Source organism: Crotalus tigris, unplaced genomic scaffold, assembly GCF_016545835.1.
Source record: "Crotalus tigris isolate CLP2741 ecotype Arizona unplaced genomic scaffold, ASM1654583v1 scf7180000019640.300790, whole genome shotgun sequence".
Classification (NCBI taxonomy): domain Eukaryota; kingdom Metazoa; phylum Chordata; class Lepidosauria; order Squamata; family Viperidae; genus Crotalus; species Crotalus tigris.
The window spans coordinates 171,764-185,962 of NW_024097634.1; the positions used below are offsets into that span (position 1 = coordinate 171,764).

General features: G+C 40.9%; 1 protein-coding gene across 1 annotated transcript; it reads left to right on the forward strand.

The window, feature by feature from the left end:
* Positions 1–352: 352 nt before the first annotated feature.
* On the forward strand, positions 353–12,609 carry PYROXD2 (pyridine nucleotide-disulphide oxidoreductase domain 2). The gene is made up of 16 exons (XM_039363977.1): positions 353–530; positions 1,518–1,537; positions 1,738–1,831; positions 1,918–1,991; positions 2,928–3,083; positions 3,271–3,424; positions 4,384–4,445; positions 5,084–5,181; positions 5,612–5,753; positions 6,042–6,176; positions 7,054–7,126; positions 7,953–8,109; positions 9,788–9,942; positions 10,566–10,672; positions 10,969–11,089; positions 11,351–12,609. Exons 1-16 carry the CDS (start codon positions 401–403, stop codon positions 11,419–11,421), a joined length of 1,749 nt encoding a protein of 582 aa, XP_039219911.1. The 5' UTR covers positions 353–400; the 3' UTR covers positions 11,422–12,609.
* The last annotated feature ends 1,590 nt before the right edge of the window (positions 12,610–14,199 follow it).

Sequence of the window (14,199 nt, forward strand, 5' to 3'; positions counted from 1 at the left end):
TCCTGTCTTGGAAAGCGACTCGTTAATTATCCATTTCCATGATTATTACTATGTAATGTTGGAAGGGGCGAAAGAAGTTTCTGAAATGCTCTGCATCAGGCACCAAACTGATTTGGTGGACTTAATGTAAGTCTCGAGCTGGGAAGCAGCTCTGCTTTGGATTGTATCAAAAATAGCTTTCGGCCTGTTTTGCCGGGACACCGCGTTGCTGGTGAAGCACGGTGACACGGAAAGATTTAAGCAACGACTCCCCCCTCTATACCACTGACTTGTGCATTCGGGACGGTTTCCGGGCACTCCTCCTCCCTCCTCTCCCCCGCCTTCCTGAAAGGCTCGTAGGACCTCCCCTGTTTCTTCGCCCGAAAGTGCGATCCGAAATGCAAAGTTCAGTACGTGTAAAATGGCAAGCAGGCACTATCGCCGCCTGGGCCCGACTGGCATTCGCCGGATTTTGGGGGGCTGCAGGGCAAACCATTCGCGGCCTGCAGCCTCTTTGAAGCGGGAGTACGATGCTGTCGTGATCGGGGCAGGTGAGCGTCAGAGGAATGAAGCCCATTTAACACATGCGGGAGCAAAGGAGGCTTGGATATGGCCCACTGCCCTAGTAGAATTGCCTTGACTTGGAGTCAGTGTCTACAGTATTTTGGCGTCAAGAGGCTTCCTTGACATGGAAAGATGAAGCGTTGAAGTTTTAAATTAGAAACTGTGGGCCATGCAGTCCTGTAGCCCTTTTAAAAGTAAAGCTTGCTGGGGGCCTCCTTGACTCCTGCAGTTTTCTTGGCAACAATATGAACTTAGTTTGCCAAGGATGTTTTGCTTCCCAGGTATTTTTCTAATAGTGTCCCATCCAAGTGCTGCTGCTTGCCAACATTGCATATTTTATCTGGAGTTTTGTATTGCTCTTTAGGTATAGCATCTAAGCAACCTTGGCTGATCTCAATTAAGCAGAGTCATTTTTGGTCATTTAAAAGGTCAGGACTAGACTGAAATATCAGAAAGCCACCTCATTATAGTTGCTAAAAAAAGTCTTTGAAAGGATTAATGCAATCATAAAAATCAAGCAGAATTTGGAGACTTAACTCTAATTCTATGCCAAACATATACAGGGATCAGCAGTCTCTGATCATTTAGATCAGTGTTTCTCCAGCATGCTGGCTGGGGAATTCTGGGAGTAAAATCTACCTGTCTTAAAATTGCCAAAGTTGAGAAATACTGGTTTTGATACTGCAGAATTACAATTCCCAGCATCTTCATCACTGACCATGCTGGCTGGGGGTAGCTAGGCATGGCAATCCACTTGCATTGCAGTCCCACTGCTGATTTTAAATTTTTGTATCACCTGTTCTTAATTGTATTATAAGTTATATTTTAACTTTTCAAATGAATGTTTTCTCTTGAGGACCCTTTCAGAGTTGAGAAGGGTGACAAAAATGCTGGTATCAATAAAATATTTGCACCTATATAAGAAGAAGCATATGATGACAAGTAGCTTTTCATTCTGGGATATCTCTTTACAGGACACAATGGACTAGTGGCTGTAAGTACGGAGGGTACTGAGAAGATGTACATTTGACAATTTCTAGAACAGGTCCCAGGTGCTTAATTTGTACTTGGGGAGAGAGACTGTTCTTTGCTGGGGATATTTGGTCTTACAATTATGAGGTTCTGCAGCAGGGATTCTTGGAAAGCAGCAAGTGGGACTATTCAGGACCAAGTTAACACTCACTGCATCCCCAGGCTGCTTATCTGCAAAAGGGAGGGTTGAAAACAGTAGTGCTGGAGAGAAGATACATTGTGGGAGGCGCTGCAGTCACTGAAGAAATCATCCCAGGTAAGAGTTAAACTGACCCAATACTTTCCTTTCCCAAACATATAAACTTCTGTTCCTTGGTTCACCTGATTTCCACTATTCTGCAGGCTTTCACTTCTCCAGAGCCTCTTACCTGCTCAGTCTACTGAGACCCCAGATTTACACTGAGCTGGAATTGAAGGTATGGATTGTGCTTTGGGTAGCCTTAGGAAATGCTTGTTATTGTTTGATAGTTTTTTTCCAAATTGTGCTTTTTTTCCTGAAACCTGTTATATACTGATCCCAGATCTGGCATGTTGTGGGTACCATTGACTAGAGACCTTCATTTGGTGGGTCCCAGGAGATGTGCCTTCTCTGCTGTAGCACCTGCCTTATGGAACATTCTTGTTCCCCCTGAATTTAGATTAGCTCCATTCCTTTTGACATTTGCTTTATTTTATTTATTTGTAAAATTTATTGTCCTCCCATCTTTCCTCAGGGTAATTCTGGAAGGTTTACAATCATAAAAGAAAACTATATAAATTAAAAACATAAAAAGTTAATACAAAAAGCCAAACAGGGAGAGCAGGAGCAGTATGGGGGGGGGGAGGGAGGATCTGTTAATCTATCAAGCTTCTCCACTGTGATTCCTCCCCCCATTGGAGCCGCAAGCTAACTAGCAGAGCCAGGTCTTTAGGCTCTTATGGAAGGTCAGGAGGTTTGGAGCTGACCTCACTGGGGGGGGCACAATGTTCCAGAGGGCTGATGCAGTATATATGATACATAAATTTGATTAAAATTCCAATAATCAAGGAAGCAAATTCCTGAAATCAGAAACCAACAGATAATAGGTTTAAAAAGAGAGCCTCTTCAGGTTGAGGAGTTTACCTGGAATTAAGTCCCATTATATTTAATGGAGTTTACTCCATATATAAACATATTTAAGACTGCAGCCTAAATTAGCTGGTGGCTCTTTGTACAGTTGTTAGTGGTGTAAAGAGATCGTTCTTCTATTGTATGCTAGGAAAGGGTCATTCTAGGACCATTGTGTAACATACGCTTTGGCATAGCCGCCCATATGTCTGAGCACTGTACACAAATCTCCCTACTGCATGTGTGTGATAATTCTGTCTTGCAGAAACATGGCTTAAAAGTGCTGCTGCGTGACCCCTATTCCTTCACTCCAATCCTGGAGGACAGTCAGGGTGGGAAGGTTCCTCGCTCGCTGTTGCTGGGGAACAGCATGGCTGAGACACAGAGCCAGATTTCCCAGTTCTCACTAAAGGATGCCCAGGTATTTGGGGAGGACTGATCCTGGAGGCAGAGGGGTAAGGAGCGTAGAACATACCACAGTCTTATGATGCAAGAAATACAAGAAGATACCTGAACATTTGTGAGCGCTTGGGGTGTTGATCTGTAAGTAAAGGCTTGCTCTAGAAATGAGTCTAAGCTGTGTAGTTTCTCTTCCTTTACCTTTGCAGGCTTTTCCCAAGTATGAAGCGTTCATGAACCGCTTGGTGACTGCCATTGATCCTCTCCTTGATATCTGTCCAATGGATGTAGCTGCACTCACCCAGGGCTCCTTGCGTCAGCGATTCAGGGCTTTGGCGGGGTTGAGAGCCCTGTTCTCTGCAGGTGAGAGACAGGTGGCCCAGGTCCTGCCATTTGTGATATGTACCCAGATTTCTCTTCAGTGGCTGTTGTATTGGATTATGCATAGATGATTAGAATCACACCCAGTCATATACACTTTATACTTGAATTAACAATCTCTCCTCTTAGCTTGTTGTAAGGTGAGAAGGAGTAACTGGGATCCCAAGGCCAAATATAAAGCCTAGATTCCTTTTTTGCAGCCCTTAAAGAATTTCTGATCATGTTCACTAAAATGTGGCACCCAGTTTCCAATAATTTTGAAAAGGAAACACATGGATACTAGCACTGGCCTTAAAATAAAACCTAGCCTTTCCCACATGTGTAACCTTATCTAACCCAAAAACCTTGCAACAAAAGGTTACTTGTTTCTATCTTGGAACAACAAAACAACCATATAGCTCTTGGAAACTACATTGGCTGATAAATTGAGGGCTTCACTAATTTGCACAATTATTTATACTCATACATGTGTGCACTAATGCCCAAAGAATAGACCTGCAAGAATGAAGACTATGCTAGATTAGTTAAGATTACTTTGCATCTTCCTTAAATTAGATTATGAAATCAACATTTGCAAGAGAATTTGCACTAACATAATAACCTCTGGAAGGACTTTGTGAAGGCTTTTTGTCGAAGGTGTGCTAACCAAGAAATGTAAACCTGAAAGTGCTTAAGCAGCATGCACGGCATATAAGCTGTGTATGAGCAGCAGTGGAAGATGAGCAAACAGAGAGAGAGAAAGGAGTTTTCCTGGTGTGATATTTTATTGGGGATCTTCTGCAGCTGTAAGTCTCTGTGTGGGATGGTTAACTAGAGTAGTTTCTCTTTCGTTCTATATTTGAAAGGCATGAATTACATTTGTTTATTTATTTTCTATAGCTGTCCATCTCAAACAAGCGACTCTGGTGGAGTGAACAATAACCTTATTTTCTTCTTGCCAGGATTTGCCTTGGGAAAACAACTTCCACAGTATTATGAGGTTCTCACAGCTCCCATTTCCAAGGTGAATGGCATTGGCCAATCTGATCAGGAAGCTTCCAGTGAAATGGGGAGGGGGGTTGTTTGCACAACTTTTTAATTGTATAACTGTGCTATCTCCATAATTCATTAGATCAGTGGTTCTCAACCTTTTTAATGCCATGACCCCCCCAACCGTTCGTAAGTTGAGGATTACTCAACCGGTCGTAAGTCGAGGACTACTCAACTGGTGCAGCACCGTTTGCAGAATGGGACTTTTGGTGGGCTCAGCAGGGCAGAGACAGCCTGGACAATTCCTATTGGCTTTTGAAAGCCAATAGAATTAGACTCTATTCGAGAGAGTCTATTCTATTAGCTTTCAAAAGCCAATAGAATAAAAGGGAGTGGCACAGCTAAGGAAAAGGGGGAAAAAAATGTCAGACTGCGTTGTTTGGCGACCCCCGTGAAATGGTCGTTCGACCCCAAATGGGGTCCCGACCCACAGGTTGAGAACCACTGCATTAGATGCTCAGGAATAAATTTTGGATAACTTTAAGTTGAACTACAAGAGGGCCCTGGGATTAGCCCAGCACCTGTGGGTCAGAGGAAGGCAATGAGTACACAGAATGTATAGATTCCTTCAGGAGTTCCATACAAGGCTTGTTTCTGAGTCTCTTCCTGCAGATTTTGGATTTATGGTTTGAATCAGAGCCCTTAAAAGCAACTTTGGCCACTGATGCAGTGATTGGTGCCATGGCTGGTCCACACACACCAGGCAGTGGGTAATAATATTGTTCTTAATTCTTATTGCGGTTCTCCAACTTAACCTTTGCCTCCTATCTTCACATACCATTTCTCATCATTTCATATTCATTCCTAGCCTTTATATCTTGTTGGCAATCAATAGCAATCTATGTACCAGCACTGCTGGACACAAGGAAAATAGATAATAAGTTATACCAAGCATCATAACATTTTATTTCTATAATACTCTGAAAGCCCTTGGAGACTGAAACTGTTATAGTGCACACAATTACTGTAATGCATACAGTTATAAAGACTAAATTGTATTTGAGGCAGAAGACTTGCATTGAAAAAGGTATCCGGAAAGTCTGAGACAAACCCAAGCTCTGGCCAACATCTACATTAAAAATACAATTGCAGCCTTCATAATATTGCTTGGCAGTCCCTAATTTTGGCTCTTTCTCATAGGTATGTTCTGCTGCACCATGTCATGGGAGGAGTAGAGGGGCGCAAGGGTGCCTGGGGTTATGTGTCTGGTGGCATGGGGGCACTTTCTGGGGCCTTGGCTCGTGGTGCAACTACATTTGGGGCTGAGATCTTTACTGATAAGGTGAGTAGATTTATCAAATCTTGATCTGAGTGTCAAAAATTCCTCCTGGAAAGTAGACACTGACAAAGAACAATGGAACAAGAGGTAGCAGATGCAATTGTTTGCTGTTATGTGGCACACTGGGTTCTGTTTGAATCACAGGACAAGACACAGATATTCACACTTTGGTTTCTTTATGGAGGGGACAGCCTGAAGCCAGGATCCCTTCTACCACCAGTTAAGTGGGCAGTTTTTACTAATCACGTGAGAACCCATATTTATTTGCTGATTTTTTTTTTTACTCCTCAGGCAGTTTCCCAGATTCTCCTGAGTTCTGATAAGAAGGTTCAAGGAGTTTGCCTCCAGGATGGAACTGAAGTGAAGAGCCGCTTGGTACTGTCCAATGCATCTCCACGTCACACCTTTTTGGAGTTGACTCCACAAGTATGTTTAGCTTTCTGACAAAACAGGGAAGGCCTCAGGAGGATTTGTTAGAAAACCATCACCATTATCCTTATTTTTTTCTTCTCTTAAAAACCAGGTGCCTAGAACTTGCCTAGAACTTGGATTTATTTGCATTCTAGTTTGCATCTCTTTCAACAAGGACCCATAAGGCAGGGACTATAATTTGTCTAGAAGACAATGGATTCTCAGGCAAATAAGATTGTTGAAAGCTCCTTCAATCCATATAAGAGAAAGATTGATAAATAATGTTTGGAAAGAGGAAGGTTTTCCAAAAGAAAAGAGGAGAGAGGTCTAAGTCATGTGCTCCAAGTATAGCTTTCTCTATCTTCCTATCTAATGCCTGGCATATCTAAAGAGTGCCAGAAGAATCTTAAGAAAGTGAAACTTAAGAAAGATTCTTCTAGTTCTATTGATAGTTTTTTTTCCAAAACAGTGGATTGCTTTCATATTAAATATTAAACTTCCAATTGTATTGTATTCCAGAAATGGATACTGATTAGGGCAGGGGTAGGCAACCTTGGCTCTTTTATGACTCGTGGACTTCAACTCCCAGAATTCCTGAGCCAGCCATGCTGAGGGGAAAGGGAGAGGTTTCCAAGCTGAGCCATGCTGGCTCAGGAATTCTGAGAGTTGAAGTCCACGAGTCATAAAAGAGCCAAGATTGCCTATCCCTGGACTAGGGGCATCATATTCTCTGGCATAATGTCCTTATTCTCTGTCAATGAATTGCCCAACCTGAGATATGGGTACTAACCATAAATAATATGAAGAATGAGACAAATGAGTTTCGGTAGTTAAACTCCAAACTAGTTTCCATTTTGCTTCAAAATCAAGCATCTGTGTTTCTTCTTTCTAGGAGCATCTGCCCTTGGAATTTGTACAGAGAATCTCACAGTTTGACACACGCTCTCCAGTGACCAAGATCAATGGTGAGAACTGTAAGGCAGTGAATAGGTGAGAAGCTTCCATGTAAAGGTTCTTAGTGGTCCAATAATTTCCATGGTCCTGTGCATAACAGGCAGAGCTGCCTTCCTATCTCTAACTGGGTAAATTTAATAGGACCAACTGAAACATTACAGAACCGATAACAAATTTTGATCTTCAGATTGGATAATACTAAAGACCTGGGATGAAGAATAAAAAAGCAAAAAAAAAAGAAAAGAAAAAGAAAGCCCCCACCTCCTGATGTTTTGTATTGTTCAATCATTCAAAGAATTTTGGGGAACCTTCTCTTTCCTTCCTTCTCATAGCATCCTGTTCATTTATTTTTTCTGAATTATATTTTGTTCTTCCAACTCAATTGCCCAGATAATTGGAAATCTATTTTTATTTGCCTCCCCCACCAAATTTAGGAGGCTGGTAATTTAAAGAAAATGCTGACAAACTTGGGAACCAATGGCTCTCAGGCTAGACAGGACAGTTTTGTAAACACTGAACAGATGTCCCAATCTCAAAGCGGAGAAGAAAGCAGCAAGATTTTTGTAGACTTGAAAAGGTAAGAGCAAAAGGCTTAGAGTTTAAACCCTAATATAGAAATTATGTAGGGTTTGATTTCTGTTGCGTTAGGTAGATGTTCTGCGTAAGTATGGCTTCCATTTTATCTGCAATAAAATCTGATTTATTTCTCTATATTCTGTTGTGAACTTCTGTTGTGAGCAAATTCCTGAATGTTGGTGTTAAATATCTGGAGAACTGAAATTTATTGTACTGCCTTGCATTATTTATGACATCAGCTTTTACTGCCCATATCCTCAGTGGCTGTGGATCGGTTGCCCAATTTTCTGGCAGTCTCAAACACTACCAGCAACAGCCCCTTGCCTCACCATCAGTGCTCCATCCATCTCAATTGTGAAAACACCAATGCCTTGCACCAGGCCTTTGAAGATGCTTGCAATGGGAGGCCTTCTAGAAGGTATGATCAGCAGCAATTCTGAGTGGCTTCAATAGAGTTGAAGCATCCACTCCCCCCCCCAAAAAAAGGCCTGGATATTTCCAGTAATGTTAGATTTCAGGTCCTATAATTCCCAGCCAACATGGCAAAGAGTGGTAATGGAGAATTGTATAAACGGGTCTTCTTAGCTTTGGGGAGACAACTTTATAATCTACTTTTTCTTACCCTGTCGAGTAATGATAACGGCTACAGAAGAGAATGAAGTCAGCCCAGTTCTGATATATGAGATTCTTATTTAATGCATATTTAAAAGCATTGTGGTTGGACTTGCTCCCAGGTATTCTTTTAAGTAGCCTTCCTAGTACTCAATCTGGCAGTGCCCTTCAGTTAAACATCCAATTTTCCTACACTTGAGAGCACAGACTTAACACAAATTTCATCTCTCCAGTGTTCCTACTCTAAAGCCCTTGCCATGATCTGATCTTGATCTAATGAGTGAAGGCTCATTTTGTAGCAAAACAAACAGATATTGTCAGATTCTTTTCTGGTATAATTATATGACTGTGAATTTCCTACTTGCATGCATCTACACAGTCTCATTAGCTATTTGAGACACTGCAACATTTGTCAGGCTTTTGTTCCTGTTTGAATGAAGTGCACAAATTCTAATTTAGATGTACATTCTGCATTGCTTGTTTGATCTTGTAGTGCCATCTCTTTGCAACAACAAAGAGTTTGCTGGTGTTTTCTGCTTTCCCCATCTCTCAGTAATCATTTATTCAGCAGTTTTAAGTGCACAATACCATTTAAAATCCAGAATAATAATTCACCTTGGCACTCAATCTGTGCTTTGTGAAGAAAGGAAATTAACAGCCCAATTATATGCTTATTTACTCACTAGAATTAAGTTCATGGAATTACTGAAGCCTACTCCCAAATAAATTGTATGTGGAATTGCATTGTTAGGTTATACTATACTATTTAAATCTCATAATAAATAAAATGGGAATTTTAGGCCTTATGCTGGGATTCATATACTCCAAATAAGCTGACATCTATTATCTATAATGAAAACTGCCTTTTTCAAATTTGTATTTTCTTGGTTTTATGAGAATAGCAAAAGGGACCCAGGATCAATAAAATGACCAATCTTGACCAATATTTTCTGTTTAATCTGCCATCTGACCAATTTCCTTCTGATTTCCCCTTCTATTGGCCAGAAGAGTTGAATTTGCTACTAGTATCTGCTAGGAATGGGTGATTCCCCCCCCCCATATTGCTGAATTTCAATTCTCAGCAACCCCAACTAGTTTAAAGATGATGCTAGAAGTTGACATTCTGCAAGAACTGGAGTGCTGCTTCTTGTTCACCTCTGGATTTATGTATATTGTTTTCAGCGAGGTTTGCAAAGTCAGTACATATTATGAAACAAGTAGGACTTTGTCCAGTCATGTTATCCTTCAGCAGACTTTAGGTCTTCTCAAAAGATTTGTTTCAAGGTTTGGGCTATCTTCTTGGATTGGGGCCAAGTTCCTCATTTAGTTCCCTTCTGTTACAAGCTGCTGGAAAGATTGTATTACAGCCAGTCCAGCATTTTAATATAAAACTTAAGCGTGATCTTAGCAGCCACAGAAAGAGAACTATCAGGCAGCGACTCTGGGAATAAGAGTCACAGGTTGCCTTCTTTCTTGTTGTTTAGGCCCATGATTGAGATGTGCATTCCATCGGTCTTGGATCCGACCTTGGCTCCCTCAGGCTGCCATGTGATTTCACTTTTTACCCAATACACCCCCTATTTGCTTGCTGATGAAAAACAGTGGGACCCCCGTGACCGTGAGGACTATGCCAATCGAGGTACCTAAACCCTGGCAGTGAGTAATCTTGGTATAAAAGGTAAATCTTGCATTTACCTAAGGAGTATCTTTCATTTGCAAGAATATCCCCCCCTCTTTGTACTCATGCAAACCTTATCACCATATCTTCAACAAAATGTTAATTCCCTTACTCTTTTAGAAGGATTTATTGCTCTTAGTTGCAGTTTCAATGTAGAGATAACCTCTGAGAACAGCCGTGTGCATTTCCATGATGAACAGGGAAATTCTTGGAATGAACAGGAGCCTAGCAGCAACTGAAGGATGATTTAATCACAGAGCATCCATAGCTTTATGTTCTTGAAGGTTTGCATTCCAACCTGTCTAGAAAGTAGACATTGGGGGCCACCTAGATAAATGATGATTGATTTGCATTAAACCAAGAAACAAGTATTTTTATTCTATTCGGCCAATGACAAGACTGCCTTATATTATATCAGACCATGGATTCAACTGTTTAAGTGTCTTCAACAGTAACTGGGAGGAGATTCCAAGATTAAAGGTAGAGGTTCTCCAGTTCAACTTGGACATATCAGAGATTAATTTTGGGGAGTTCTGTTCTACTCCTGATTTATGGTCCCTACCAGATATCTTCTCTCTCTGTAGTATTTGATAGTGTTGAAGCTTACGCACCTGGGTTCAAGGCATCCATCATTGGCATAGATGTTTTAACACCTCCAGACATTGAGCAGATCTTTGGTCTACCTGGTGGGGTATGTATTTACTGAGAATCACTCCCTATCAATTTAGGAGACTATATACCTTAATTTCACAGTAGCCTTGCCTAAAATCCATCCACCCTCTGAAGGCTCATTTGATAAATCACCATTCGGAAACTTTTTGATCCTTCCTGCTTTTGACTGTAAAATGGTCTTGGAAATCTATTCCATCTGCTATTCTTAGAATTTGAGTGCCACAGGATAGCTAGTCCCTGTCTTTCTGCTGGGAAATAGATAAGAAGCCCTATCTCTTCAGCAATATCTCATTTGACACTGCCTCTGGTTTTCAGAATATATTCCATGGAGCCATGTCTTTGGATCAGTTATATTTTGCCCGGCCAGTGCCAGCTTACTCCAGTTACCAGTCTCCAATCCAAGGCCTGTACCTCTGTGGAAGTGGTGCTCATCCGGGTATGTCTGGGAGGGGTAATGTGAGTAGTATATGCAAGACTGCAATAAAAAAAGACATAAAATGTGTTTGCCCATAGTGTCATTATGAGAACTGCATTTCTGCAATATAATCCTAGAAGAGGCTGCTAGTTGGGTTGAAAGAGTTGGGGTCATTTGTTTGGGCCTGCCTGCCAGTCACAAATATTTCTGAGAGTACTGCCATTTTACTTTCTGTTGTAGTCAAACCTCTTTATTCCTTCAATGCCTCAATTTTCTTCCCAGGAGGAGGTGTAATGGGAGCAGTGGGACGCAATGCTGCTAGAGTAGCCTTGGAAGACTTCAAGAATCTGTGAACCAGTAGCAGGATTTATTGCATTGGCTCAAAATGAGAGAAATCTGGCATTCTCCAATCCAAGCCTTTGAAATGAACTCTCTTATCTGGCATTTGGGGGCCTGTTCTACTAGCATCTTCTCATATTTTTTTCATCACAAATTACTCAATATACCACTGCGATACATTTCTCCTGGAGTAGCATGGACACTAAGCAAGTAATAGCCACTGCTATTTCATGTAGGACACAAAAGATGCTATGAACACAGTAGCTGAGCTTTTCTGGAAATCTATTTTGACTTTATAACCAACTAACATACTTTTCATATTGTATTATTTAATCTGGAATTTGTCCCTCTATCTTGTTCCACAACTTATTCCTCTTCTTTGGACCATTGAAGGGATGCACTCTGCTCTTTTTTTCTATAGTTAGAGGAACATTCAGAGTCATGAGTGAAGGAAAGCCTGTGGGGTAGCTTTCTCTCTGGCTGAACAATCCAATTGTACTGAGGTTTGTTAGTTCAGATTGTCTTGGACTGCTCTTTAGCAATTTCTTTTCTTCCAAAACTCCCAGGTGTGCTATTTATCTTGCTTTTTGCTTCTTGACCTGTGAAAATACAGCCATTCTGAAATGTTCCTCCTGAGAACCAGCTTATAGCGTAGATGAGTCATGCTTTCCAGAAGATCAAAACCAAGGCCAGGTTGTTGCAGTATCACCTCAGCAGAGGATTAAGGACGGTCTACTTCCATTCATGTCATCTAACCTTGTGCTCCCCATCCAAAGCCAGATATGCCTGACTGAGCCAGAGTCCAAAAGAGTCATATTTCTCACTAGCAAAAAGCAGCTGCTTGCAAACACCTCTCTGCAATCTGACTGCAAATCCAGGCAGGAAGTGGCCAGAAGCCAGCTGCCCTTGCTGATTCGGCCTCGGTTGGATTTTCTGCACCAGCTAATCTCAGTCACAAAGCATTGGAGCCAGAATACTGGGCTGCTATCCATTCCATTGAAATCAGTGGGAATAAATCAGTTTAAATCTAATACTCTACCTCAGCTTACACATGGATTGCAAGCAAAATGTATTGACACAATAAGGAATGTCAGTAACCTCCATCCCTGCATATGATGAATGAGTTTTATATGAAGAACTGATTATAAAATCATTGCCTACTGAAAAATATCCAGAGATTAATAAAAGGTTTGAAAAACACCTTCCTTTCCCCAATCGTCTTTTGTAATACTGTAATATTTCTCTTGTTTTATCGGAGCACATCAATCACTGGCGAGCACAGACAATGCTGGTTATGGTGTTTGTGGATGGGGTTGCCAGTGGCCTCATGTTACTCTTTCTCAACTGCAGCTTATGAGCAACAGCCATTCATTTCGATGCGGTTTCCTTAGGAATTGGCAGAAACATCAATTGAAGTAAATGCAAGTTGTATGCAGCAATAGCTGGTAGATTTTTCCAAGAAGGAAATTATCAAAGGCTGACAAGATTGTTATATAAAGCCACATAATTTCTGAGACATCATATGAAATGATGAAGCTTATTACATAAAATAAATAGAGCCTTCTACTTCACAAATATTTCAACCCCAAATATCCTGTCTCAGTTGTAATGCAACCCATACAACTACTCCCTATGTATCACCATTGCTGGTTCACATTGGGAATATTTCCTTGTTAACTGTAAGTTCCCCTCCCCCCCACCATGCTGTGCATCACAGTAGCTGCAAGAATTAGTGCAGGAACAATTAGCTTTTCATGTAAATGTTTATTTATATGAACATTATAAAGGGCCCCATTTTATATTACATCCCATAGGAATCATCTAGTCAAGAATGGATGCTTTAGCAGAGGAACTTTTCAGAACTGAATTGAACCCAGAACAAACAGCACAGTGGAAAGAATCAAAAACTGGCCTTCACTTTTCTGCTAAGACATGATTAGTTTAATCACAGTTAACTGAATAAACTGAAAGTAGTTAGATTCACACAACTTATATGGCACAGCTTCTAAGGTCATTCAGCCTGAAAGCTCATCACTGCTTCACACAGTTACTGTATTTCATCATAATCCAAGAGACCACAAAGTCTGTGCAACTCTTTTCTTGGCTAGACCAAAGATGGCCACAAGAGGGAAGCATTGCTACTTAAATTTAGGGGGTTTAAAAGAGCAAGTACAGAGTAACCCTGTTCTAGTGCAGTTCCATAGCCTTACTAATGCAGCTGTATTTCTCATTTGTTGGTGCCGTGTTCACTTTTTGCACAGCTATTTTGATATTACTGGTAATAAGTGGCAGTGCTGTGTCCACAGCATCTATCTTGCAGCAAGGTGTCTAATGATGGACATATAGGATCTGACCTAGCCTGAAGCTAAAACATGGGTCATCTGCCATCGCCCCTTTTCCATAAACAGAAAATGCTAACAATGGAAACATTTATAATAGATAATAATACTTGGTGCTGATGTCCTAAGTTAAAGGCAAAATCCAGTTGTCAGTACAATTCCCAGAAAAGATGTGTTTACATAGATTGCTAAGCCATGAGTTGACTAATGATGGTTTAGTAATTACATAACTAGTTAGTTCAGAGTATGATACACTCTGAGTCATGATTTATAAAGCATAGCAATGCTCAAGTTCATTCTCTAAATATATTTTTCTTTTGCCTTCAGTGTCAGCCTATGAAGATGAAAATGTTAATATACTAAGGAAATATACACTAAGTTGAAGTGTCACCTCTTCTGGCTGTAACTCTCCAGGGTTTCCGGCAGAGAGCATCTTTTTCATTGTCTTTGACC